This window comes from Melopsittacus undulatus, chromosome 6 (genome assembly GCF_012275295.1).
Source record: "Melopsittacus undulatus isolate bMelUnd1 chromosome 6, bMelUnd1.mat.Z, whole genome shotgun sequence".
Lineage (NCBI taxonomy): Eukaryota > Metazoa > Chordata > Aves > Psittaciformes > Psittaculidae > Melopsittacus > Melopsittacus undulatus.
The window spans coordinates 57028249-57056223 of NC_047532.1; the positions used below are offsets into that span (position 1 = coordinate 57028249).

General features: G+C 48.3%; 1 protein-coding gene across 1 annotated transcript; it reads left to right on the top strand.

Moving 5' to 3' along the window:
• Positions 1-27903, top strand: NGEF (neuronal guanine nucleotide exchange factor). The gene is made up of 14 exons (XM_005143050.3): positions 1-309; positions 1444-1623; positions 1728-1831; positions 6430-6704; positions 13296-13456; positions 13632-13784; positions 15773-15902; positions 16390-16464; positions 18729-18818; positions 20442-20605; positions 21617-21772; positions 24058-24137; positions 24571-24675; positions 25284-27903. The coding sequence occupies exons 2-14, from the start codon at positions 1550-1552 to the stop codon at positions 25454-25456; spliced, it is 1740 nt and encodes a 579-aa protein (XP_005143107.2). The 5' UTR covers positions 1-309; positions 1444-1549; the 3' UTR covers positions 25457-27903.
• The last annotated feature ends 72 nt before the right edge of the window (positions 27904-27975 follow it).

Here is a 27975-nt window from a genome sequence, read left to right on the forward strand (position 1 = left end):
AAACGAGACAATATATCCTTATGGAAGTAGCAAATCTAAGGAAGGGGAGAAGGGGGAGATGACTGAGCAGGTGCAAAGCCCTGCCGGAGGAGGAAAGGAGAGCGGTCAATCCTGTGGGGTAACCAGGGGTGCAGTTCCCAGCAGGAGGGATTAGGCTGAGTTTCCCAGTTACATTCCTCCATCTCGGGGTTTCAGTCCTGGAGAAGAAACGCACCATATGCACAAGATCTGGAAGCAGTTCAGGAGAGACCCCCTCTCCTACTCCTTTTTCTCCCTCAAAGCCAGTGCCAGCCGCACATAGGCAGAGAGGTGCAGGGGATGGGGAGCAGCGCTATGCCTTGGGTCTGAGGGAGGAGAACCCCCCTCCCGCTGTGGGGTGGCTGTGCATGGAGCAGAGGGGGCTGAGGCCCGGACTGGTGCATGGGGTGGGATGGCGGGTGTAGGTGCTTGCTGGGGGAGGTTGCCTTGCTGGGGAGTGGAGGGAGGGGATGGAGAAGGGGCTTCCCTGCATCTGAAGAAGGAGCCTCTCTTCAGGAGAGCAGGGGGGATGGAGGTAGGGGTGCCCGTGAAGGTCGGGGGCCCCTGGGGCAGGCACTGCCGCCTTTTGGGGGGGCCCTTGGGGAGGAGGGAGTGAGCCTCCCGGTGGAGGAGGGACCTGCGTTGGAGCGCTGGAAGGGAGAGCTGGGGGGCTGAGAAGGTCTCTGCGGGCAGCGGTGCCGGGCATGGGGCTGCGGGGGGTAGGGGCATCTGAGACGGGGAGATCCTGAGGGGCTTGGAAAGGATTTTTGAGGCTCGGAACCTGAGGGGCTGTGGGGAACCTGAGGGATCGGGTGAGAGCTCCGAGGGCTGAGTCTGGGGGGGCGCAGGAGGGGCTGCCCGGAGCTCTGAGGGAGCTGGGTTAAAGAACTTCAACGGGCTCGGAGAGGTCTCGGATTTGAGGAAAGCTGAGGGGGCTGCGTAGGAATGTGGCAAGAGCTCTCGGAAGAGATCTAGGAACGCAGAGAGGGGCTGCAAGGGGCTAAGGGGTTCTGAGGGGCTTGTGGGAGCCCGACAGGAGGCTCCGAGGGGGTTTTCAGAGGTCTCTGTGCGGAGAATCTATGGGAATACCTGAGGAGGGTCTGAGGTAGCTCTGTGGCGATTTAGGGGGAAAGCCCCATGGTGGTTCTGAGGAGGCTTGGGAAGGCTCTGAGGGGATCTGGGTGGAGAGACGCTGGGACGCCTGATGTGTGTGTGTGGGGGGGGGGGGGGGGGTCTGAGGGGAGGCTCTGAGAAGATTTGAGGCTGCTCTCGGGAGGTTTCGGGGGGAGCTCCCCGGGACGTGTCTGCGGAGCGGGTCCGAGGGGACCGGGGATGCTCTGAGGGGATCCGGGGGGCTCAGAGGGTCTCGGGGTGCTGCGGGGGCGCCCCGGGGGAGGCCGCAGCTCCCGTCTCCCTCTCGCACAGGCTGCTGCCTTCCTACCCCCGTTACCGTGGCAACCGCCCGGGCTCCCCCAGCCCCGCGCCGCTGCCGCCGCCGGAGCTGCTCGGCAGCCGCCTGCCGCCGCCGGCCATGGAGCTGCTGGCCGCGGCCCTCAGCGCCGCCTGCGCCCTCGACCAGGACGGCTCTGCGGCACAGCCCGGCAGGTGAGCGGGGGGGGCGGGACTGAGGGGCATGGGGGATGCGAGGGGCCACGGCCGGGAGCGGGGCGCCCCGCTGCTGTCCCTGAGGGTGCCTCTGCCTCCCACAGGGAGCCCCCCGCAGCCGCTGAGGAGAGCCCCGCTTCAGCCACTGCGCCGCCGCCTGCCCACCCCATGACGGCCGACTCCTGGCGGAACCTCATCGAGCACATCGGTAAGGAGCCGTCCGGGCCGGGCCGTGCGGCCACCGCGCTTTCCAACTTCGCCGCTTTGCCCGCTGCCCGCGCTGCCGGCAGCACAGCAGCCCCTAGAGGTGCTGCCGCAGAGGGTCGGGACCCTCAGCCGCGCCGAGCCGCCCCGTCCCATTCCCTTTAAACACCCCCAAAGACTCAGCGTTTAGCGGGTGGGATCCAGGTCTGAACCCGAGCGGTACGTGGCAGGAGGCAGCCCCAGGCAGGGGTAGAGCTGCTGTGTTGTGGGAACCCAATTCTGTGTCCCTGGTCTGTCATTCTTAGGGTAAAATATCATAACCACCGCCTTACGGTGACTTTTTGCTGTCTTTAGGGGCAGCAGGTTCACACACTGCCTGACATGAGATCTTATGCTGTCGCTGAGCAACTTTACCCCCATTCATAAATAATGATTACTTTTTGTAATTACATGGTCGTTAGTTGTTAAGGCTATAGCCAACTTTCTGCTGGAATCTTATTCTGCCTACTCAAAAAGGTGTAAGTCTAAAGCACAGGGTTAGCCATCATGTTGGACATTAGCTGTATACACTAGAGTAGCATTTGCAGCAGAGGAGTAAGTCATTTTACCATTTGTGGTCTCTTTATAAGGGGAGAGTGAAGGCTGTCGGGTGGCAGTGCAGGAGAGGATGGTTGTCATTTTGCTCTTGTGGTATTTCTGAATTTATTTTTTTCTTGTGGAATGTGGAGAGGACTTTCACAGCTTGTTTCTTGGTTTCCCACATGGTATTGTGACATTCCCCACAGAGATTTGGGCAACTGCAAAGTGAAACCCTACCCTGAGGCAGGTTTTATGGTGGGAATAGAGAAGCTTCATTTTTAAACAGTTCCCATCAATTTCAGGAAATGAAATCGCAAGATGCTTGAATCTAGAGGGCAGGAATGCAGCAGTTTGTGTGGGGAAATTAGGTAGCTAAATTTCATGAGCAGTTAGGTGAGCCTCTCTGCCAGGAACAAGGAGGCTCTTCATGCGGTCTCTGCAGTTTGGTGTCTGGTCATGGCAGGCAGGGCTCATTCCTGGAGTGCCTGATGCCAGTGGGACAGTGCTGGGGAAAGGGGCTGGTGTGAAACCAGGAGCCTGACAGTGTCTGTCAAGACCAAACAGCTGAGTTCGGCAGACCTTCTGGAGGAAAGTGGTGAGAATTTACAAGGTGTTACCAGATGTGTTGCTTGCTTGTGGCTGTGTAAGTACTAATCTTCCAAGGCAGATGTGGCATATGCTGTCAGTTAATTAAGAGGCATAGTAAAAATACTTAAGCCAGCAGGACTTCAAATCTATCCAATTGCTATATTAATGTATATTTTTATGTGGTGTGTACCAGAGGAATGCCTGCCGTGTGATAGATCTGCACTCAGTGCAACTGCAAGTAGGTCTGTCACACCTTGGTGGAGGAGACGGGGTTTGCTATGCTAATCCCCAGAAGAAGTGTCATTTCAAATGGCTGGAGCACACTCTCTCCCTTCCCTCTCTCTTGCCTTTGAGACATTAATGGGCTTTTTGCTTGAAACTGGAGCAGAGAATTTCAGAGAAAATGTCTCTGGACCTCCTGAGATTTTACATGGCTTTCAATGTAACAGCATTCACTTTAAGAGCACTGCGAACTCTCTAAGGCAGGCATTTCCACATTTAGTAACTAGTTTGTCAATTTCTCGCACGGTTTTTGAGAGCTGGGAAGGGAGACCCTGACAGCAAAATTAAATGGAAGAAACACAAACGGAAGAGTCTGTTATGTACTGTACAAACTATGTAAACACCCCTTAGGAAGATCAGCCTTAACCACCCATGTCAACAGGCAACATCAAACCTGTGCTCTGACCACATAGCTAAATTCTACCCAGGTCACAGTAGGGACAGCTGGGGCATTAAGCAATTAATGGGACTTTTACAAGTCTCTGCCATTTTGCACTTGTTCACTTACTAAATGTAAGCATTTACTAAATCACTGTATCTTCTGAGTCACATTCAGCTACTGATCTCAGCTTCATAATACCCATTGTCAGTTTCCAGATGTACTGCTCTCCTTTCAACAAGACAAACCCTGTTCCCTGACCTCGCATCTGTTATGCCACCCATCTTGTGCCACAACCATCTCCTTCTTCGTCTAGTATAGATTTTGCATGGCTTCTTTCTTTCTCTTTCTCATCTAAGCCTTTGCTTCTACCCATTGTACACTCTTTACCAACACATGGATGGACCTTTTACCCCAAGACAGCAAGATATCTTATATTTGCTAGCACAACCCTCTTTGTTTCTGCCTACCCTTCTTCTGCCTAAACATGCACCTGTCTTTTGTCTTTCTGCTGGTATCAGCTTTCTGCTTCCTCCCCATATTGCTGTCTGTGGTAGAGCTTCAGCTAATATCCCATCAGCACCCCCATAAATGAGTTACCTTGCTGTCATTTCCAAATGAGTGGTAGATGCCTTTAGTCACATGTCCCTATTTGCCTTTGCCTGCCCCTGAAGGTTCCATAGGTCTTATCTGTTTGATTGGCCAGACAGGGAACCTGGAAAGAAAATCAAGTTTCATCACCTGGATTTTATTTCCTTAAGAGGAAGGGGAGGTTTGTCTTGAGGATCTTTTTTGAAGGGCTGCTTTACAGATCTGCACAAGGGACATTAAATCCCCCTCACACAAAATATCCTTAACTGCCTCTGACTTGCAGGGCAGACCCACCAGCACAACATGGCTGTGCAGTCAGACAGTCCAAGTATAATTATCTCCAGTATGAGTAAAATAGATTATGATTCAGTTTCCCAGCATGTCTTTCCTTGAGTAAAGCACTGCCCATACTGCTGCAGGGTGGTACTTCCCAGCCTGTCCTGCTGCTTAGCATGAAGAAGGCATTCAGCGCCCTACCAACACGAGAGCCTTCAAGCACAGGCTAAGCTTACAGACAGATCAGTGCCACCAAAAGCAGCTCTGATTCAGCAGGCTCTCTACTCTGTTCCCAAAGGAACCTTTAAACCTCACTACATCCTTGGCACTCTCATGGATGCTGAATAACAGGCAGAAATGCTTTGGAAAACCATACAAGCCTAGTTGCCGCAAAGAGAAATTATGTAAGTAGCAGCAGCATGCAGAACTTGGGGGTAACTCCTCTCTCTGGTTATCATGTAGGAAGCTAACAGAAGCCTGTATGGTTTCCTAGGCACAGCTACCCTTACTGCTATTTTAATCTGGTGTTGAACATCTTTCCAGGCAGAACAGATAACAGGATACACTCGCGGGCTGCAGGAAAAATGTCCCTGTGCCTGTACTTTTCTCTAGGCATACCTCTGATAGAGTTCTAACAGTGACTGGCACAGAGACTTGTGAAAACCGGTCCAGAGATTTAACAGGCAGTAACACATACATTTCTGCCCTCTAGACAAACTCCTGTCTTAGTTGCCTCTCACCTTACATGGGATCTGCTTCTGAGATCCAATATCCCAAATGCATGGGACCAGACAGATTTTAAACCCTAATGATCTAAAATAAATTATGGATGTTGTGCCTTTTTCCTTTTTTTTTTTTTTTTTAACATCAGTAACTTTTCCCTTTATTCATTCATGTTACACTTTGCAATTTTAGTACAAAGCAAGGGAGATAATGTAAATTGTGTTCCTTCAGTTTGAGTGAGGAGAGGGACTCAGAGTAGGCTCATGCTTTCTTTTCTTATCTTCTAAATGATATTTTATAGTCAAGCAATAAATATTCCGGTCCTACCAATAGTCCAGAAAGAGAAATGGGACAGTAGAAAGCCCTAGGAGAGACAGAGGATCTGCTCAGGATGACCAAGGAATTTCAGTATTCCTGCTGTTTCCATGCTGCCAGCTGGAATCAGGGGCAGGGGTAAATCCTGTGTGATTTCGTCTGCTCCTGAAGTTTATAATTGAAACTCAGAAGATGCCTCTCGTGATTGATGTCCCACAAGATGGTGTGAAATCAGAGCCTTTTCCTTAGTGCTGTAGCATTCGGGTACCTTTTGAATGTTAGTTTCCTATCTTCACTCATCACAGAAACTTAGACAGAAAACACAGGAGAATATTAAGCAACACGTCCAAGGCTAACCACAAAGTTAATACCAAAACAAGCTAATAACTGTGGCTTGCTGTCCCAATGCTTCACCTGCCCAATGCCTTAACAGAAGCTCTGTTTTCGCTTTTTCAGGGCCATCAGATTGCTCCTTGAAAGTAGTTTCAATGTATTCAGTATTAGGTTTCCAGACACACAGACACCTAACAACCTGTAACTTGTAACATGCTAATACTGCAAAGAAAGTTGAGGTTTGAAAGAAACGTTTTAAAGCCTGGCAAGTAACAAACCACTTGTTTAATGTGCTCCAATGGGTCATGGATTCATCTGACTGTACTAAATGTTTTGTGAGAGCAGACTGTTGACAACAGTTTCCACTTCTGTCTGAAATAGGAATGCCATGCCGGAATTTGCTTTCCGGCTTAGCACAGATGGGATCTCTCTCATCTCTGCTGAGATCAATTGATGCAGAACAACTATCTTTGCCTATAATACATTTCGACTCTTGTTCAGCTGTAACCTCTCAGACCTGTTATGTTGCCTCCTAGGGCTCTTGTACCAGGAATATCGAGATAAATCTACACGCCAGGAGATTGAGACCAGACGACTGCAGGACTCACAGACAGACCCCGAGGAGAGTTCACCCAGTGAGGAAACCCCATCTGAAGCAGAACCTACCAGTACACCCGAAAGCAAAGCTCCACCACAAATCAGTTTGCTGAGGAACTCCAACTCCAGGTTCAACTTATGGCAGGATCTTCCAGAGATCCGGAGCAGTGGGGTCCTCAGCATTCTCCAGCCAGATGAAATCAAGCTGCAGGAGGTAATGGGGGAAGGTGGAATGTTTTTTAACTGGGTCAAGAGTGAGAGTGAATTAGTCAAATGATCAAGATTTAAAAATGAAAAGCCCCATAGCAGTCACAGATAAGCTTTGCCCTGCTGGGTACTCTTCTGCATTAACACCCCTCACTCATTTCTTGAAACTACAGATGTTGCTCTATATGCTGTTGCTGCTGGATGTTTCTGTAGCAAAAAAAACAAAACAAAACAAAAAAACCCCAAAACAAACAAACAAACAAAAAAACCCCAACTTCTTTTTCCTTTTCTGATTCCATGTTAGGAGCAATTTACAAATGAAAAAGGATAATGAAAAGGCTCTTGCAGTACAGCTTTTGCACATGAATCCTCTTCTGAAGTTACTACTAGCAGGATACATACTTTACACCAGAACTCTTAGTAGACTTCAACTGTTAACTGTAATCTGTTTTAAATATGATGGCATTAACAGAAAGGGAAGAGATGGATGAACTTCCTTAATTTCAAATGTTGTTACTTGGAGCCTTATGCAAAACAGTAAAAACCAGTGACAGGTATATTTGCATTTTAGCCATGCAGTGCAGTGGCATCACTGTTCAAGAGTCCTACACTGTTAATTTATATGGCTGCATCAACAGTGAAAGGAGTAGGTGGGGGGGTAGTTGCCAAAATTAATGGAAACATCAGTCATGCAACAACTTACAACTGGTTGCTATTTTGGATAGCGTAGGGACTGAGAGTGGTGTTTGTCAATGCAGCCAGCAGTGGAGAGGAACAAGCCTTGTTTAGTATGTGATGTGCAATGGGCCTTCAAAGACTCAATCCTGTGAGTGCCTTCTCTGCCAGGATTGCTTTTCAACAATGGTGAGACCATTGTTGCCATGTGCCTGTTCAGCCCTGGCTCATGAGATTGTACCCAAAGTGCTGGGGAACATCTCTGGGTGTGAGCAGTTACCCCTAAACTTACTTGGATTTGCACAATCAACCTTTACAAATCCTGGGTGTATACAGTGCCATCCTCATCCTGGCCGAATTGTAACTTCACTGTTACACTGGAAAGGCTCATCTTATGAACTGCAGGGGTGTGTTATTTGCACCCCTTTTACTTACTTCCATTAAGGAAGGGATTGGTGTTTATACAGGGTAGCTTGGGCCAGCAAGAACAGGCTGTTAGTGTGTTAGGGTTATGTCTGAAGGTGACTGAAACGATTTGTTGCATTTCCATGATCTTCCTCTGTGCTGGTTATTTTCATATCAGATGTGTTCTGTATACCTGGCAAAACCGGTACTTTTAACTGCCAGCGTTACAAACACAGTCTGGCATCCGAAAAATAATGAGCTTTTATTTTTCTTTCTGCTTCAAAATGAAGCATCTTTTACAGAGAAACATTTGCTTGAAAGTTTGCACCAGGGATTTCAAAACCTGCAATTTCTGTTGAGTTGCGTTCATTACCTGTGGGTGTTTTAAGGAAAAAAATCTCTGCGCTGCTAAACCCCAGCACTAAGTGTGATGAATTTCCTTCTCTCTGCTTAAATAACAAGAGAAATAAAGCAGATGGATATGGGACTTTGCTGCCTTAAAGAAGTGCTGTTTCTACCGATGTTAGTTGATCAGAGCTGAAATTTTCTTCCTATTTGTTCTAGGATTAGCACAGTGAGAGATTATAAAATTGCTCGAAGCCAGAAAGCTGTGAAATTGGCTGAACATTGAATAAAGTGAAGAACTGGCTTTGTGAGGAAAGTGAAGGATCGGAAACTAGGAATGATGGAAAAGTTTCCGAGGCAATTAAAGAGATAAGGTTGAATTCAACCTTGCTATATGTAAGCATTGCTTGCTCCTGCAGTGCTGGAACTGTACCTATGTTGGATACAAACTAGCAATGTGAGCTGTACATGAAGGCTTAATGAAGTGAATTTAAAGTTTTCAGCTTTATCAAGGAGAATTTAAGACATTTACCTAAAGTAATTGAGAAATAATTTCTGAGCAGCAGAAATTCTGAAGTAACTGTCTAAAGTACAAAATCATTCCTTTCTGACCCATTTTATCATCAAACCTATGGTAAACACAGGTACTAGAAGAGCTTGCAGCTCTTCAGCCAGGAAAGGTGGAACAAGAGTATTATTTAGACCACAGGGAAGAATACCAGCACACAAACTAAAAGTTGAAGCAAACACACCTGTTCAGAGCTGAGGAAGGGAATCCCACCATAGCTGTGATGGAGCAGGGCTTAAACAGTCAGAGAAAAAGTTGCTCATCTGCAGGAATCTGCAAAATTAACAACAAGAACAAGAGGAGGAATCTGGTCTTGATTTTGGCAATGACAGAAAATGACAGAGCAGGTTATCAATACAAGACAAAAAACAAGACCTGGTTGTTTTTCAAGCATCAAACCAAGAAACTTGACAGGAAGAGCAATGCATGCTTGAAAAGTGTCATGGAAGGCAATTTGTCATTGTCCCCACTGAAGCAAATGAGCTGGAAAATGGAGTTTCAGGAAACAAACCAAAACAGAACAAAACAAAAAGAGCCCACCCAAACAAGGAGGAGAAAAAAACCCAAACCAAACAAAAAAAAACCACCAACCAACCAGCCAAAAAAACCCAAACACTTCTATCTCCCAGCAATTTCAGCAAAAACATGTTGCAGCATGGCCCATTAGCCCCAGGAATTAAAACAGATTTCAGGCAGCGGTGGCCTCTGCAACACCAGCCTTTTTCATCTGAAATGAATGTGAGAGTAGCAAGATGTAAAACTGGAAGTGTTACAGAAAATGTGGATACAAATACAGAAAAAGAAAGACCAAAAGAAGAAGGCAGTTACAGACCACAGAGGTCAAGGAAATACAAAAATGGTGTGCTACTGGAATAGAAATAGAGATTTCTAAATCATTGATAGGCAAGTTTTAATTATCTGGACATCTGTTGAGCATCAAACACAGCAAAAGGTACATCACCAAAGGCTTTCTTTTAATTTAATAGAAAAATTAATAATGCAAAAAGAACAAGGCAAAAGACATGGGTTCTGACATGGAGTCAACATGGAGGAAATGACAGACGTGTATGTAGCAGGTAGAACAAGTGACTAGAAAAAACACTCCCTGGGTTAAATGTGGGTTAGGTTAAAAGAAATTTCATCACCAAAGCACTAGGCTCTGAAAAGGTCATGATCCAGAGATTAAAGAAAACCCTCAGTGAAACTTCTTTCAGCATGAACTTTTTTGTGGAGTGTCTGTATTTTCCTCTTTTCCAGTTCAGTTCTTCACTGTTCAGTTTATCGTTGTTTCATTTCCATCTAGTTTCTTCATTTTGTCCTTTTCTTCTTGTCAACCATATTGATTTTCCTACACTGTTCATCTTATGTTTTAGGAGATTCTGAGCTCAGTGGAACTCAGCCAAAGCAACTTATTAATAAAAATAGTTTAACAAAGTATTCTCAGTCTTTGAACTGAACCATTTTTGCTAAAATATATGAGCTTTGACGAAGCATTTGCCTGCGATTATTTGGATTCAGGTCTCTTTGGTGTTATAAAAAGGGGCAGAGACAGCCTGATCTGCACCATGTGTCATGATGTGAATTAAATCAGAGAGCTGATGCTCTGAAAATATTCTTTGCTGGAGTGAAAGAGGGACTTAAACCTGGTTGTGCACAGTAGTGACATGGCCACATCTAGCAGGTGGATGACACACTGGCCCTGTGAAGGCAATCATGTCTGAGAACAGGTCACAGACAATGCTGTGGCAACAGAGTAACATCCCTCCTAGACTAGACCAGAATACTCCCTTCTTACCTGGTGGTTTACATGAAGAAAGCGGTTTACAAAGCCATTTGGAAGAGGTATTTCCAATCTATGCAGTAGTCTCAAGGGAATTAAGCTTGTATAATGATTTACTCTTGGCTTTGGTGACTCTTAATTTTTCTCCTTTTTTATCTCCTACATTTCCTTCTTCCTTAGGCTTCACTTCTCCTGTCCTTTCTCAGTCTGTCTGACAAAACATAGGCAATGAAAATTATTAGTATGGGAGATTATGAGATTTCATGAAGGTAATGACCTAGAAGGCTGATGGAACAGTGTTGGTCACGTTTCCAAGAGATAGAAATAGTCATTTGCATCAGTTGACATTTAGTTCACTTTTTTTTCCTAATTATTTTTGCAGAGACCAGAAGCATGTACTCTTTCTAATAGCGACTGTTTCAAGCTAGCAAAGCTCAGTTATTCCACAGGGATCACATCATCACATTGCAAGGTTAGATGTTTGGTGCCAGTTTAGGAGGTTTGCAGCTCATACTTACCATTCAAAAGGGAGACAGCAGTCTGGGCTGCATGGAGTAGGAGATTTGGGCCTGCAAAAGACCAGTTGGATTTCCAAAGTAAATTCAGAAACCTGTGCCTTGAACATGCTGTGGACACTTACAGAAGCTTGTTCCAGCCAGTGGAGATGCTCTGTACTTTCTTAAGCCTCCTTTAAATCAGAGCCCTGTGCATTGATGTTTCTACTGTGGTTTTCATTATTTCTTAGTATGTCTTGCACTCTGCACACGACCATGCAGATCCAGCATCCCCCACCACTGTGAACAGCACATACACACAAATTCAGTTCTCCAAACAGGCAGATCTTGGACTGCAGTGCAGTGTCATATAACCCAGGAATGTGTCAGGAATATAACCAGGTCTCCGTACCTCAGGTTCTTCTGTGATACATAGCAGTATTTCCATCAAAAGACCAAAAACTGATCAGGAGAGAAGTTCAAATCATTTATTTAAAATGAAAAATACAAAACAGAAAAATCCCCACCCCCTCCCACTAAAACCACAAACAAACAAAAAACCAACAAAAAAAAGAACAACTGATTTGGAAGATATTTTTCCATATTCACAACACAGAAAATACTGCATGTACCTGCTGCTCCACTGATGTCCTCAGCCCTAGTTGAACCCCTGCCACCCCTGAGAGCTGGCAGAGCTCAGCAACATGCACCCTGCCACCCTCACTGGGGAGCAGTAGGGGAGCTACAAGCATAGTGGAGCTTGGGCTCAAGGGTCAAAGCAGCTTTGTGTTCAATGAAGTGAAACTTTTACTGAGCTACCAAAAGGTTCCTCTTTAGTAGCAGCAGCATGGGCCAGACTTGGGACAAGGAGCCTGAGACACACCTTCATCAAGAGATATCTGAGATAGGATCTAATGATTTTTCACTGTTCTGAAGCCCTTGTTAATCTTCAGTTAGTCTTACTTCAGCTAGCAGATTGAGTAGTTGTGTCAATAATCACCTTGCTCATCTAGTTCTGAGAAAAGACAACAAAGACTTGCCTGGAGAATAAGGGAGATGTTGCCTTTGAGAGGCATGACAACCTGGTTCAGGAACAGTGAGACAGCCCCCCTTTGGGCCGCTCGGTCCAAATGCTCACAGACACCAATATGGTGGACGACAAATGGCGTTTATTGAGAGAGAACACAGCATTATATAGCCTAGGTCTACGGTGTCATTTCCATCTCATAACCTGAACGCTATTGGCTACCTGGAGAGGGATCTTATCTTTCCGTACAGCACGATATCTTCTGGCCGCCAGGCCCTATCTGCCTACAGGGAGCTCTGCGTGGCAATAGTGGAGTGACCCTGTGGCACCTGCTGCAGGCAGAAGGCTTTATATCCTTATCTCATTAAATTGTTTATCTCTGAACCAAACCACCAATTTTTCTTTCTGCTTCCCCTGGCCACTTCCCTGGCCTGAGGAAGCCAGGTTTTGCTCCAGTTTTCTAACAGGAGAAGTAAGGGCTGAAATTCAGAGATTGCTTATGACTTATGGTAGTAGTTAGGGGCTCCTGTGTCTTGTCCTTGTCCTTGGTGAGTTGAGTCAGAAGAGCGTATGACCAGGGTTGACTGGGGAGCCTTACCTGGACAATTCCTTTGGGTCAGAAAAGGCACGGGGCCTTGGAGCACCACAGCTGTTTATTTGTATTAGCGCTCCCAAAAGGAGCACATCACACACTGGGACTGCAGTGTGCTGCGTGCTGTAAATCCCAGCCCATACAACATGGCTTTGCTAAAACAAGGATGTAGATGGTGCAACGAGACCCCTCCTGGGTAGCACAACAAGCCACAGTGAGCAGAGCCAGTGCTCTCATGATCAGCAGAGTGCTGGAGGGTGTATGGGGGCTGCCAGGGGAACTCCCCTAAAGTGAGGTGGAAGTGCAGGACTGCTACAAGTGGACACAGAGGGGGATGGTGCCTGGAGCAGCTTCAGGTCAAGATTAAGTGACACTAGGAAGGAGGGAGCCCATGGAGCTCTCATATGCATGCATGTGCACGAAGTCAGACTGCTTATATACAATGAGAAAGAAAGATAATTCCGCTGGAGAGATTCAGTGGACGAAATGGGGTCAAACAACTTAGGAGAGACAGAAACAGCCCAAGCAGATGGTTGGAGGAGGAAATCTTCCCCATTCAAGTCACTGTCCTGTGTAACACATGACGAATGCCATTGTAGGCTTACCTCTCCCTGTAGTCTGAGGGTGGGTGCAAGATCCATGACTGATGCTCTCATTAACACTGTACTACTATAGAAGGTACCAGCTGATTTCCTCTGGAATTCTCCCCCAGGCCATGTTTGAGCTGGTTACTTCTGAAGCCTCCTATTACAAGAGCCTGAATCTGTTGGTGTCTCACTTCATGGAGAATGAACGTCTGAAAAAGATCTTACACCCTTCTGAAGCACACATCCTCTTCTCCAATGTCCTGGATGTCATGGCTGTTAGTGAGCGGTAAGAACTGCTGCTGGGTTTTAGTCCAGCTGAATGGCATTGCTTTAACTAACCTCATTTGTATTTTCAAAGAGCCTGTGGATATACGTCTTACGTTGAACCCCAAGGCCTTCTTCTGGGAATTCCCTGTGACAGACATGTCACAATTAATATGAACACTGGGTTTCTCACCTAGCTTCCTATTGGATCTCGAGCAGCGAGTGGAGGAGAACATTGTCATCTCGGATGTGTGTGATATTGTTTATCAGCATACAGTTAACCACTTCTCCGTGTACATCACCTACGTCTCCAACCAGACCTACCAGGAGAGAGCTTACAAGCAGCTTCTGTGAGTGCCAGTGCTTGATGCTAAATTATTGTGCAAAATTGCATGAGATTTCACTGTAATTTTGATATTTATGAGAAAGGATTAGGTGGTACAGAAAAGGCTTTCCCACACCACTGATTTTTCACTGCACCTATAAAAAGAAAACACAATTAAAAGGTTTTATAGCCAGGGTGGGGTGGTACAGTGTGCAGGTGTCATACCAAGTAAATTCAGAGCCAGCATTATCCAGCTGTGGGAAATATTCATGATGTACACAGGGGCACACGCTTGTGAAATAGATGTATTTTTAAACTGTAAGTACAGGCAAGAGATTGAAAGCCCAAGAATATAATTCAGATCTCTGATGAGAAGAACACCCAGTGTTTTTCCCAGGCTGCTCAGCAAAGCATTCAGTTTCTCAAAGCTGTGATCTTTGTGTATTTCAGAGCAAAATTTTCTTAAAAGAAAAAATAAAGTAAGCTGTTAAAAAAAAAAGTAATTTTCTTCACATTCTGGGGTCACACACACAGACACTACCTAGGCCTGAGGATAGCATGCAAAATATTTTTGCATTATTTTTCAAGCTTAGCAAGTCTTTTGATCCAGTAGGAGCTGTCTTTCCCCAGCTCAAAACAGAGTGCCCTCCAAGCTTGTCTTCAAGCAGCAGAATTGGTTTTTCTTTAGTTACAATGTCCTAGATTCTTTCAGGACAGCCCATTGCACATGCTGCACTGTATTTCCTGCTCGTAGCAGCAGGTAGTTCAGGGGAGTGTAACAAACCCTAATCCTATCCTTTCTCTGCTCTGCAGCTTTTGAGGAACAAAAATCCCCAACACTTTCAGGGGCCTCTATTGTGCTTGGCCAACTGTTATCTCCAAAAGGAGGGTACCACTGGGTTTCCTTCATTCAGAGGCAAGCAATATAGCAGCAGAATATTAACGGTTTGCCTAGACTCATTAGCTAAACACTCAGAAGTGAAGACACAGTAGGCTAGATTACTTGAGCTTGAAAAGGACCTGTTGAAGACAGAGGTATTCCTAGGTATGAATTTAGAAGGTAGTATTCTTTCTGTCTGCAGGAGAACATAAAGCAAACTAAAAAGAATAGGCTTGTTCCACAGGCTCCTAGCTGGCACAGCAATTCTACAGCACTTGGCTGAACTCAAAGCCTGAGGTGTGGTCACAGCTCACCCCATTTGGCTGTTCCTCAGATGCACTCAAGTTCATTCTGCTATGGCTCTGGAGAGCCACACCATCACATAAGTACCTGCTACAGCAGGGAGAACCATGTACAATGACTTCTCTTAAATGCTGCAATTCACACACAGTAAAGACAGGTTTTGCACAGTTAGCAGCCTCTTCACATCCACGCTGTTTCTGCTAGCCAGGACTCCAGCAGTGTAAGTCTTCCGCAGGGCCCTGCAGCTGCCAGGAGGAATTGACTTTGTCTATGGCAGCTGGGGGTTTTAGCTGCTCTGTACAGCTGTGTCTATGGCCCAGCAATACCCTCATCTGCTGCAAACCATGCCCTTGTCAGGCCAGGTAATGATTTCCTTCCTCCAGCTAAGCAGCAGCCAGGAGTAGCCAAGCCTGAGCTGTTTTGTGGCTTGTCTTGTTCTTACGGCTGAGCAAATTTCACCTTGTCACAGAGTTCCAACTGTGTAAAAATGTATAATTATGCCTCTGACTCATCTACTTGGACACATACCCCATTCACACGCACCTACGCACACAGCGCATGCTGCTGATCTAGATGTGCTAACACATGTGAACACTACCATGGCTTCTACATTAAAAGTCTATTTTTTTCCCTCCCCCAACACTATAAATAGTTCTAGATTTAAACTAAAGTACACCTAGAAGCATTAAGTCCCCTCTTCTCTCCCATTGGGAGAGGCCAAGCAGATGCTGTCTATGGGACTAACCTGCTTTTGGGTCACCAGCCACATACCAGGGGCTCAGGCAGAGCAGCACTCAAAGCCCTTACACCTTTGTTCTCTCTCCTTTCAGGCAGGACAAGCCAGCTTTCCGAGAAGTGATCTCACAGCTGGAGCTGGATCCCAAGTGCAAAGGCCTGTCCTTTTCTTCCTTCCTCATTCTGCCGTTTCAGAGGATCACTCGGCTCAAGCTGCTGGTGCAGGTAGAGATTTTGCTCTTCTCTCTCTTCTGAGGGTCTTCTGGATCACTCAATTTTTCTCTTCAGCAGTTGTGAATGAGGCTTAGATATAGCTACAATCAACCCTAGAGATGGGTGAAGCCTTTCTACAGACTTAGTCATTATGAACTATGGAAGATTTAGTCACTCAGAGACCATCCCTGAGCTAGTGCTGAATTTGCCACATAGCTCTTACTGAGCAAGAGTTGTCTGTTAGTGCCAGCTCCATCTATTTTTCTTTTCTTTTTTTTTTATATATAAAATAGGATTCTGCCTGCTGTATTTCTTTTAGATATAAGGTCAGATGGGACCGGGTTTTAATGAGAAAGAGGAACTAAGAGGTGAGAGTCGCTGTACTCTGTCACCTACCCTGTAATGAGGCTGATGGCCAGAAATAACTCAGAGGCTAGTTTGACAGTTTCTGTGCTGTCAAATTTGGATCAGAATTAACACAGCTTTTCTTCCCCTGCAGAATATTTTGAAGAAAGTAGAAGAGAAGTCTGACAGGGAAAGCACTGCCCTGGATGCACATAAAGAGCTGGAAACAGTAAGTCTGAGTGAGCTAAACTGAAGGCCATTAAGATGAAACCATCATGTTCATTCCTCCCACCTTCCCCTCCATAAAGAAAGACCTACAAACTACATTCACTCCTGAAGCTGTCTCTTTAAATCCTATCACTGTGTTTCAGGAGTAATATTTTTTTCCTGAAGCCTTTCTTGGTCTCAAAGATAGACTAATCCAGCAACACTTAGATGTCAGTGACAAGGAGTCCCTTGCTAACAACAGATGTGTATGCTTCTGCTGTGGGAAAGGGCAGAGAGAATGTTTTCCCTTGGGGAATTCAAGATTACAAATTGTTTTTTGCAGATAGTTGAAGGTGACGGATCTCACTGAGGGATGTAATTAGCCGCATCAGGCAATCGAGCACAACTGTGTCAGGCTTCCTCCAATGCAGCACACTTCTTCCTCTGACCTAGAATAACAATTTCTTAATGAAGTACTCAAGCCTGCTTTTAGCCGTCTTCCCTGAAGCTGGTAGATAGCTGTGGTGTTCAGTTGTGCTAGTTACTGCTGCACACAAAACAACAGGAAAGCACTGGGATGTTTTCCATCTGACACGGTCAGACAGGGCAATCCCACCTCCAAGTTACATATCTCAGTGGTCTTTGCATGTAGGTGGCAGCCACATGGAACAGAGTGTTTGAACCCTTCTTCATCAGAAGCCTGGGACATCTCAAGTCCTGCAGTTCAACAGAAGTATTTGAAGTTGAAAACTGTGCTAGAACTTCAGCCTGAGGATACAGTCGTAGCTTCTGACTGAAATACTAGAACAAAACAGGCTCCTGGATTCGCCCTGGATTAGTGTAGGAAGTGTACACTTTGGAAATCACCAGGGATAAAGACAGAGACTTTTACAATGAACAGTATTCTGCATAAAGTTAGTGTTTGCAGAAACCCTCTTGTATCTGGTAGCAATGTTTCCCCCCCCCCCCCCCCCCCCCCCCGGTCAGAAGCCTGAGGAAAACTGTTCATGTAGCATGCAGGTAACTACAACTGCTGATGGAAAAATGCTCTTTTTACATTCAGCTGCTGCTAACTCACCTGATCAGTTTCTTAACTGCCTTCGCATGGTTACTTATCTATAAGTGTTGGAAGTTTAGATGCCTAAAGTCCAGGTAGGTACAGGCATCACAGCAGAGGTCATCTGGTGCTTATTTTCCCTGTAGGTATCCCTATTCAAGAGGGAAGAGCTGATAATAGTTTAAATTGCTGATATTCTGGTGGGTTTTGAGTAGCAGAAACAGAGCACAAAGTGGAACTTGTTCTCTGATGTGATTTTTCTACCTAGCGAGTTCTCAAGAGAGCTGCTCCTTATGAAACAGGCAGTGGCATCTAGGTTAAGGTCCCTGTAATAGGGTAATGCTTGCACGTTGGTTGTGGGTTTTCAGTTAAAATTTGTGCTCAGAACACAGCTGGGCTCTGTATGATGAATGTTTCTTTCACTGGGACATTTCATAGCCTTGGCATCTGCTGCTGCTTGGCAGAACCACAGCATTTGCATCTTTGAAATTAAGATCTTTGGCTTCATTTTCTTCTTGAAGATGATACTGTATGTGTACAAATGTTGGGGACAAGGAAGATGAGATATACGGTATGTCAGGATCTCAAAAATGAGATATACCCTGTGCCGGGCAACAAGGACTGTTGCTTAATACTTTCAGTAACCTAATGCAGCCATCTAACATGTCTTCTGATAGCCAGCCAGCTATAACACCTTCTAGGTATATGGTGAGTGTTGCCTTCGAGAGGCGTGACGACCTGGTTCAGGACCAAGCGTGACGGCCCCCCCTTGGGCCGCTTGGTCCAAATGCTCACAGACACCAATGTGGTGGATGGTAAATGGCGTTTATTGAGAGAGAACATGGTGTTATATAACCTAGGTTTACGATGTCATTTCCATCTGCTTGCATCGTAAAATTGGTATCATCACCTAAACGCTATTGGCTACCTGGAGAAGGGTCTTATCTTCCCGTACAGCATGATATCTTCCGGCCGCCAGGCCCTATCTGCCTACAGGTGAGGGGTTTTCTTTGTTGTTGTTTTTGTTTGTTTTCCCCTCTTTTTTTCATGCAGATACAGTGCTGACAGAAGAGCTTGGCTGGGTCAGTTTCTTTTACAGCAGGGCACTTACCCTGTCACAGTCAGGTCTTTCTGTGCTGTCCATCATTGCTTACCAGTGAAGATATTTATATATATATATATATATATATATATATATATACATATATCTCTTTGTACACTCCTCTCAGGTGGTGAAAGCATGTAATGAAGGTGTCAGGAAGATGAGCCGAACAGAGCAGATGATCAGCATCCAGAAGAAACTGGAATTCAAGATCAAGGTATAAACACAGGCAGATCACCCTTTACAGACAGCAAACCAACAGCCTCCAGCTGTTGTGTGGACATACATGACAGTAGTAACCTAGTTGCCCTTATTTCAGCATGTGTTCAGTCGTAGCCTGGTCCACACTTTCCCACTCCAAAGCCTTTGAAGGGAATGCTGCTGCACCCGTGTGATCTCAGCGCACACACGCTGCAGAGGTTGGGGGCAGCACTGAGGCCAATGTGTTGTGCCTCTACGTAGATTTGACATGCTGGCATGAAACCACCCGAGCACAGTGGGTGTTCCCTGCTCCAGCCCTCTGCTCTGGCTCTTCCCTCTCATCTCCCTTCAAAATGCAGGTCAACTCTGAGCTATTATTTCACATTACAAATTACATTGAAGGAAGATGAAAGCTTACAAAGCAAAACACTTTAAAGCTGGAAAATACCAAAATAAAGACTGCCCCGCCATTTTAATTCATCCATGTATGTATGCATTATGTACAGTCTCTAATTACCTGCTGATGACCTATTTTGGATCCACTCAGGGAATGACTGACTCCATATTTAGGGGTGTCTGACCATGTCTCATTAATGCCATGAAACTCCAGTGCTGAGTATAGAGTTGCCAATTATTTTCTTGAGCACTATGGAGATCCATCTGCTTCACAAACTTTAAGGAGCATATTCACCTTTTCATGTACCTGAACAACCAAGCAAAACCAACAAAACAGAACAAAGCGAGAGTATTTGTTTGGAAAGCTATACTGAGTGAACAAGAATTTGTTTTTCCACTCAGGGCTAGACCACAGTCCACAGGACAACTCTAGACTGGGATAGCTATAAGGCTGTAGTCATCTCCTATAAAGCTGAGGCTGCAATGACAGGCTTGAGCTGGTTCATCCCTGGAGTAGCTCTGCCTTAGGAACCATTCTACTCTGGTGAAAACAGTGCAAGAGTGCAGAAAGTCAGTCTGTGCCCCCGCGCACATGATGAACACAGGGGTGGAGTGAAGGTGGAAAGAGCAGCAGTTACGTAGAAAATTCCCAGTATTTCAGTCGTTTGACTGCAAATGTAGTGTTCTTCTAATATAAGAGGTGCTGGACTTCTTGTTTTTAATACAATGTGTGCCAAAACTCTTTAACAGAAGTGCTGTTGCAGCTGCATGGACAGTATTGCCTTCTAGGTGGAATAGACCCAGTGAGTAAGGACCCACTTAAGCTGGGGGTTTTTGTAGCTGAAAGCAATATGCATGTGTTGCCAGAATACACAATAAACGTCTAGAAAGGCTCAGTCCAGGTGATGACACATGGGATCTCCCAGAGACAGATCAGCATGAGCAGGTCCTGGTGTTTAAATCCAGCACTTGACACTCCAGCATTGCTGTCCTTTAGTGTTTGGTCACTTTCAGGCTCCTGCCATACCCCTGGGTTTTTGTTAAACTCTGAGCCAGGCTGTGGTGTGAATGGCAGAACACGCTGCCCTCTCTGTGCAGCTCTGCTCCACCTTCTGCAGCACAAGTGGTGATGGGAGCTCACCACCCTTCCTTTGCATCTCTTGTTACTTTCAGCATGTTGATTGCATAAACCCACAGGGTTTTGCTGCTCTCCTGATCTTTGCCATCTTTTCCTCACTTCCAGTCTGTGCCCATCATCTCTCACTCCCGTTGGCTGCTGAAGCAGGGGGAACTGCAGCAAATGAATGGTCCAAAGACATCACGAACACTTCGCACTAAGAAACTCTTCAGAGAAATCTACTTGTTCCTTTTCAATGACCTGCTGGTAATCTGCCGGCAAATTCCTGGGTGAGTACAAAATCTGGGAATTACACAGAGCACTTCCTTATTCCTGTTTGCTCATGGGTTTATCTAAGTTGTGATGCTGTGTCCCCGTCCTGTTCCCCAAGTACAGGGAGGCATCCTGGCCTGACCTATACATCTTCTCCAGCAGTCACCCTGCTTTTGAGTACAGTTGACTCCTCATGGGTCAGCTCTCTCCAAACAAAAACTGATGACAAAATCATCTCTGATTCCAGATTTCCCTGCAGGATAAGCGAACAGGTATCCACCAGTTTCTGAAGCAACAAGTCACATAAGCTGGCTGGCCCAGGAGGCCTGTCTGCCTGTCATAAGAGATTTTTGACTCATCGCTGCTTCAAGAACAACTCAGATTTAGTCAGTTAAACATCTAAGAAAGCAGTATAGAAAACATGAGCAGCAGGGAGGGATATACATTTAGGCCTGAGGCTAGCAGTTCTATCTGACAGGCTGTAACCTGCCTCAGGAGGAGGAGAACATCATTGTGCTCAGTACTAGGCCTTGTTTCACCCTAGTGAAACAGAGCAGCACAGATGGGTCCAGAGAACAGTGTGTTCTTTGTCGCACTGACCAGACTCACCGGTAGGGAGCATCTTGCCAGTCCAACATTTCTAATAAACATGTTGCCGCAGCGTCTGTATGCCTGGAAATATTTTGCTTCTGTGGCAGCCTGTATCCAGAAAACACAGAGGCATTTCACAAAGAGGAATGAATTCAGCCTCACAGTCCCCTTTGAGGGAGCACTGTCTGTGTTTTGTACATAGGGAGCTCACAGCAAGCATTTGGGCCATGGGAGATGCCTGAGGCAGAGCAAGAAGAGGGTTTCTTACTTTACAGTGGGTTTTCATAGCCACACACATCTCTTCACACACCAGGACATCATTTTGCTCCTGCCATGAAGCAGTTCCTGGTCCACATCCTCACTACAGTTCTGGGTGGCTGAAGCCAAAGTCTCCTGAGATAACTGCAGTTTTTCCTCATCTCTCTGTCCTCTCCCAGGGACAAGTACCAAGTGTTTGACTCTGCTCCTCGGGGGCTCCTTCGGGTAGAGGAGTTAGAAGACCAGGGACAGAGTTTGGCCAACGTCTTCATCTTGAGGCTGCTGGAGAATGCAGATGACCGGGAGGCCAGCTACATGCTGAAGGCATCATCCCAGTGAGTACAACAGCCACTCACACCAGTGCTCAGGAATGCCCTCTCCTTACACCCATGCATGGACAGCACCCTGTGGCACAGGGACCAGCTCTCCAGGCTTACCAGAGTCAGGCAGGCAGAGATCCCACTGCTGGCCCTACAAACCTCTCTGTCCAGCATGGCTCTCCTGAGACTGCCCTTGACCTCTCTTGCTGACAGGCACTAGTGAACCAGGCAGGTTTCCCTCCTGTACAATGTATTAGTAGCATCCACGGTGGAGGATGGATGGGCACTTTGCATTCCGGCACAGAGAGGTCAGAAACCAGCCCTGGCACAGAAGCCCATCTGATTTATAGCCCACAGCATATTCACAAAGTAAAAGCAAGCATACATCCATATGCTGTACACTCCAAAGATCAAGGCTGTGCTCAGCCAGCACTATGAAGTGGCTCCTGCTTGTAAGGCAAAGGTGGGAGAAGCGACCGCTTCCTCAGTGCCTTCCACAGCCAATGCTGATCTTGCAGCCCTTCTGCTGCTCGGGGCCTCCTTGTCTCCTTGAATACAGTTTTTCTTGGCTCACTGATTTTACACTTCAGGTTCCAACAAGCTCAGACTGGGCAAATGATTCAGCTGCACCAACACAAACCTTACCTTTGACCCAAGCCTTTACCAGCCCTGCATTTTCCAGGCACAGTGTCTATGCCATTCTAGGTGTACATGTACCACCAGCTAAAAAGCTACTAGAGATGATGTGTGCTGCAAACTTGGTGTTACTTTGCTGTCAGTTGCTCAACATCCATATTGCTTAATGAATGCCAGGGCCAGCTGGGACCACGTCCTGCTACAGCCCAGGGCTGCACCCTGACCCCCCAGCTCAGTGCAGCTCCAGCATCAGGAAGACAAGCCCCTAGTACAGTGAGTGAGCAACTACACCTTCTCCCCAGGCATGTGACTGCAGCTTTGCTGTACTGGAAATAGAGATGTCAGTCATGTTATGGAGCGCAAGCGCACATGTGACATTTGTGAGACTTTGCTGTGCAGAGAACGATAAACCAGGCCAGGGTTTGCCCCAGCTCAGGGGAGGCAATGGCACTTCTGCGCTTCTGCATCCTGTCCCCATCTTCATGATGGCTGCAGTGATATGTGACCAGGCACATATGGTGACCTGCATGGTGGCAGCTTGCAGCTGATGTCCTGGGTGGGCTGTGCAGTGCATTTGGACACAGCTAGTCATAAGGACAGGACTGGAGCACAGGCTGAGAGGAACCAGGGGCTGCAGGCAGGATCCAAATAGCCCTGCGAGGAGCTGTGTGCAAGGCCAGCCTGCAGATAGGGCCATAAGCACAGCAAGACGCTTAGTTTGATCTCTAGGTGTCAATCCCTCAGGGCACAGCACCCTCATCCTCCACATCTCCATGGCATGAGGGGCTGCACTTGACCTGCAGGTGTCATCTCTGATCCTTGGCATTGTGCTTCAGCCCTGAAGCACGAGGTATTCCCAACCCTGTGGATCAGCCTGTCGGTGCTCGTCCTTCACATCAACCTTATAAGCCTCTCTCTTCCCAGAAGACACTCTAGTGCCTTTAGATATGTGTCAAGTTCAGGCTTTAGAGCTAGCATCAGAGAAGGTACAGAGTTCTGGCTCCCGTGGGGCTGGGAGAACCGCTGGTTCTCCAGGCAGGAGCTGCAGCCTGTGGAGATGAGCTGCCTGTTTCCAAGCAGGGCTGAGGGAGCTCCAGGCATGGGGCTTCTCCAGCACTGTGGATCTTCCCCCCTCCTGCTACAGGCCCAGGTTTTGCAGAGCAGTGTGCTGAATACACTCACATGGGTCTCTGTCTCATCTGCTGCCAACCGAGCGGTACTCTTAGTGTGCTGCAGCATTTGCAAGTGAATTCATCAGTTGTGTCCTTTAAACATTCCCACACAGCAGCTCCAAGCATAAATGAACCTCTAACTGCTTCTCTGCAAGAAGAACTGCTCCTATTGACTAAGCCCTGGTTAGAGCCCAGAGGATGCCAGGCCTCCCACCCTGCTGCCAGCTCTCTGAAGCAAGGCTGCTCCTCAAAGTGGGATCTTCCTGTTCTGGGGACAGCCAGCAGAGCCCAGGGCACTAGATGTGTGACATTCCAATCACTGCTTGTGGAAGAGTGGGGCTCAGCATCGCCTGGGAGTCCAGGACCCTAGGGTGGGGAAGGCAGGAACTGACCGTGAAAGAAAGAATTAGGAGCCCAGGGCTGGCTGAGCAGGAGAGCTGGGTCCCTATGACTGTCCCATACTCACAGCTTTGGTTTGTCTCCCCTGTGCAGAAGCGAGATGAAGCGCTGGATGATCTCACTGGCCCCGAACCGCAGAACCAAGTTCGTTTCATTTACATCCAGACTTGTTGGTAAGAGACACAGCATGGGAGCCATGTGCTCTCAGCCCTACACCAGGGCACCTTATTCTGCCTTCATCTCAGTCCAACCCCGGGCTTGGGGCCCCTGCTGAAGCTGGACTGTCCGTGACACCCCTTGTGTTCCCACCACCCATAGACACTCACCTGTGGGCCTGACCCTGACCTTTCACTCCTCCAACCCAGGCTGGGCTGCACCAGTGCTCTCCCTCCCACCCAGGCCACTCAAGGGTGGCACCGCAGTGGTGTTGCTCACCCAACTCCTTTCTCCTTCTGAGAGATGAATGCTTCCCTGGTCCCTGTGACTGAGGCACCCCTTGTTCTCCATGGGGTTTCTTAGCAGATCAGAGGGACCATTCGTGGAGTTCATGGTCCTACACCAGAATCCATCCTATTCCATCCCTCACTCTTGCCTTGTTCCTGGCAGACTGCCCACAGATCCAGTGTGTCCACCCGTACGTGGCCCAGCAGCCAGATGAGCTGTCCTTGGAACTCGCTGATGTCCTCAACATCCTGGACAAGACAGATGATGGTATGAGGGACAGGATGGGGGTGTCTGCAGGAGGGTGGGCTTTGCCCTTGGCAGACAGGAGAGGCTAGGCAGGAAGAGATGCGTCATTGGCATCACAGCCGAGGAAGCTCAGAGCAGGAGAGGGGAGCTACTGCCTCCTCCTGACACTCAGCAAATCCAGTTAGTGCTGGCACAGCCACCCTAGCACTGGCTATGGGCCATGGCAGGGCAGACACAGGTATAACCCAGACCTGTTCTTACCTTGATGATGCTTCACAGCCACCTGGTCCTGGTCTCTGGGGCACACTTGTAGCTGGTGACTCAGTCACACTAAATGTGTGCTGGGTACCACTCCTGCAGCACCAGGGGCAGCCAGGGGCACTCAGAGGCAGCAGTGCCTGCTTTGTGCTGGCATCCCTTGAGCTAGTCATCCACACAGTGCTGCTCAGGCAAGCAGGACTCCTTGGCCAGATTGACAAACTGGGACCACTCCAGCACAGGCCTCCAAGCAGCTTCCAGAAAGCACTGCCAGCTGTGCTCTTCCCAGCACCACTGGGTTCTTCCCAGCACCACTGTTTCAGCACAGGAGCAAGGACCACTCATTTATGCCTGTCTCTATCTCTACTCAGGCTGGATATTCGGAGAGCGTCTTCACGACCAGGAGAGGGGCTGGTTCCCCAGTTCTATGGGGGAAGAGATCCTGAACCCCAAAATCCGAGCCCAGAACTTGAAGGAATGTTTCCGGGTACACAAGTCAGATGACAGCCAGCGGAGAAAACTGGGCAGCAGGAACCGCCAATGACCACTGGCATTCCCAAATATCTGGAGCACCTCTAGGAGAGGGGCAAAGGACAGAAGCACAGCTGGGAGGATATAGTGATGGTGTGGTGGGCCATGGTGCAGGACCTGGTGTGCTGGAACAGGCATACGCACCCATGAACAGACAGACTGCAGTTCCTGGGCTCCCTGCAGCACTGATGCTTCCCTGGAGATCCATGCTCTGAACTGGCTTGGATAACCCTTTCCCCAGGCATTCTGTACAGCTGCAGAGAGCACAAGCCAAGCTGACACAGCCCAAAGGTGCCAGCTGGCTGACTCCCATTCCCTGCACACATGCTAGCTGGGGCTGGCTCAGGCTGCCTGGGAAAGGCAGATGGCCAGAAGCATAAAAGAACATTAATGCTGCCCAGTTTGAGCACTTGCAGGTCATCGTGACTTATAGTTAGGGTTGCTCCTAAAACACCGTCTTACAGGGATAAAGCTGAAGCAGAAGAGCTGTCTCACCACCTCTCTTGTCTCAGCATCAGGCTGGGACAAGCCCCAGTTCACTCCAGCAGTCCTGCTGTGGAGCCACTTGGCCCATTCTCATGGGCTGACCCCCAGTCTGCTTCCAGTCAAATGCTCCACCCCCAGCTCTGCCTCACCAGCCCTGACCCACACCTCCGCCTGCCAGATGGCCTCAGAGCACACTGAGGCCCTGCCCATGGCTCACCCCCTCTTCCACAGCCAGTCCCCCTGCAGGGTCCTGGGCACCACATGCTTTCCTGGTTGATCTTGCACTTGTGGTCTCTGCAGTCACTGCTATCTGCTGCTGCTGAGGCACAGGGCAGGGTGGCAGTGCCAGCGCTTCCCCACACACCACCACGGGAGCACCAGCAGCAGGCGAGTGACCTTACCCCAGGAGCTGCTGTCCCACACGCTGTGGGAGGCCCAGCGATTGCTGCCTGCATGCTTGTAACCCACGGCGCGCTGCTGCCTGCACAGGCAGAGTGCACCATTTCTCTGTACAGCCACACCTCCATGTACATACACCAACCCCGTTGCCAGGCCACACAGCCAGGCAGCACTCCTTCCTTGCATGAAGCCCAGGGCACTGCACTGAGACCAGCCAAGGGACGGACCCATGGCAGCCGCCTGTTGTCCAACAGTCTCACTATGAACAGTCCCACATGTGGCCCCTTGGCTACAGGCTGGTCCTGAGCTGTGGCCAGTGTGCATCAGGGAAATGGATTGTTTGGCATCTTTCCATACCACTGCAAAGAAGCCTTGCAGGTGCCGTGACCTGCAGTGCCGCACACTCCTGCAGTGCCATGGCTGTGCTCCAGAAGAGGATGGAGGAGAGTTGCCTGCCAACGGAGCCAAGCACAGAGCAGGGCTGTGGTGATGGCAGCTTTGGGAAGCAGCAGGGACCAGGGAATTGGTTCTGGTTAGAGCTGGCCTTTGGGCCACCGAGGACCAGGTTACACATGGGTTGTGCAACCAGAGCTAGGTGAGGGAGGGCTAGGGCTGTCACCATGGTCCTGGGATAGGCAGCTCTGCACTGGGTGAGTGGCTACAGCCCTGGTGGGACCAGAGCAGCAAAGGGAGAATGAAGGCATCCCCCTTGGGCACAGGTCAGTGGCACCAGGTTAGCAGTGACAGCAGGGCTTGCCTATAGCAACCCCAGGGAGAGGGCCACAGGCCCCCTGCTGATGCCCAGCCCAGAGCAAGGGGCCAGGAAGGGGCCACAGCCTCCAACCTGGTGCACTGGGCTTGTTTAATGGAGACACCACAAGTCAGATATGCCCCACACACACATTCCCCCCAACAGCACCCTACAGTCAGCTTTTGAGTACAACCAAGCATTCAGCTCAGGGTCCAGACCTTACGGCAGCCACAAATTCTCTAATGCAAAACCCAGAGGAGCTCCAGCTCCAGGAAATCCTTAAAATGACCTGAGAAGTTGCCACATTGCAGATGTTACAGCTCCACAGCCCAGGCACTGCTGCCCCAATGCCTGCCTGGGGTGTTTCTCCTAACACAGAAATGCTCCCTTATCCATCAGAACAGCTATTTCACCAGTAGAGGGGCTGACTCAGGTTTCCTGGTACCGGGATGCTGGTTCCTCACTGCATTTCTCCAGGGAACAAGGGCTGAGGGCTGCCATGCACCATGCCATGACCCACCACCAGACCAGACTTGCTCTGCCCCCCTCTTGCTCTGTTGTGACCTTTTAGGACCCCAAACCATAGGCACAGGCTGTGTGTTTTCAGGCACCAAGTGGCATCCAGTGTTACCTCCTCAGACCCAGCCCTGCACGCCTCTGTTTCTGTGGTCTCAAGTGTTGTACAGGGCCAGGCCTGGGGCCCACATGCACGGGCTGGAGCCCCCCCGGCCCAGCTGGGCTGCCTCAGCGACCTGAGGGGAACTTCTTGTTGTCTTGTTTTCCTGTGTGATGAAATGTACCTGAGCGAGCCAGCGCCAAAGCCACACGTGTGCGTCTCCTTCCTCCCCAGTCTCCTCCAGTGCAACTGGTGGGGGCAATGGGCCCAAAGGCAGGGG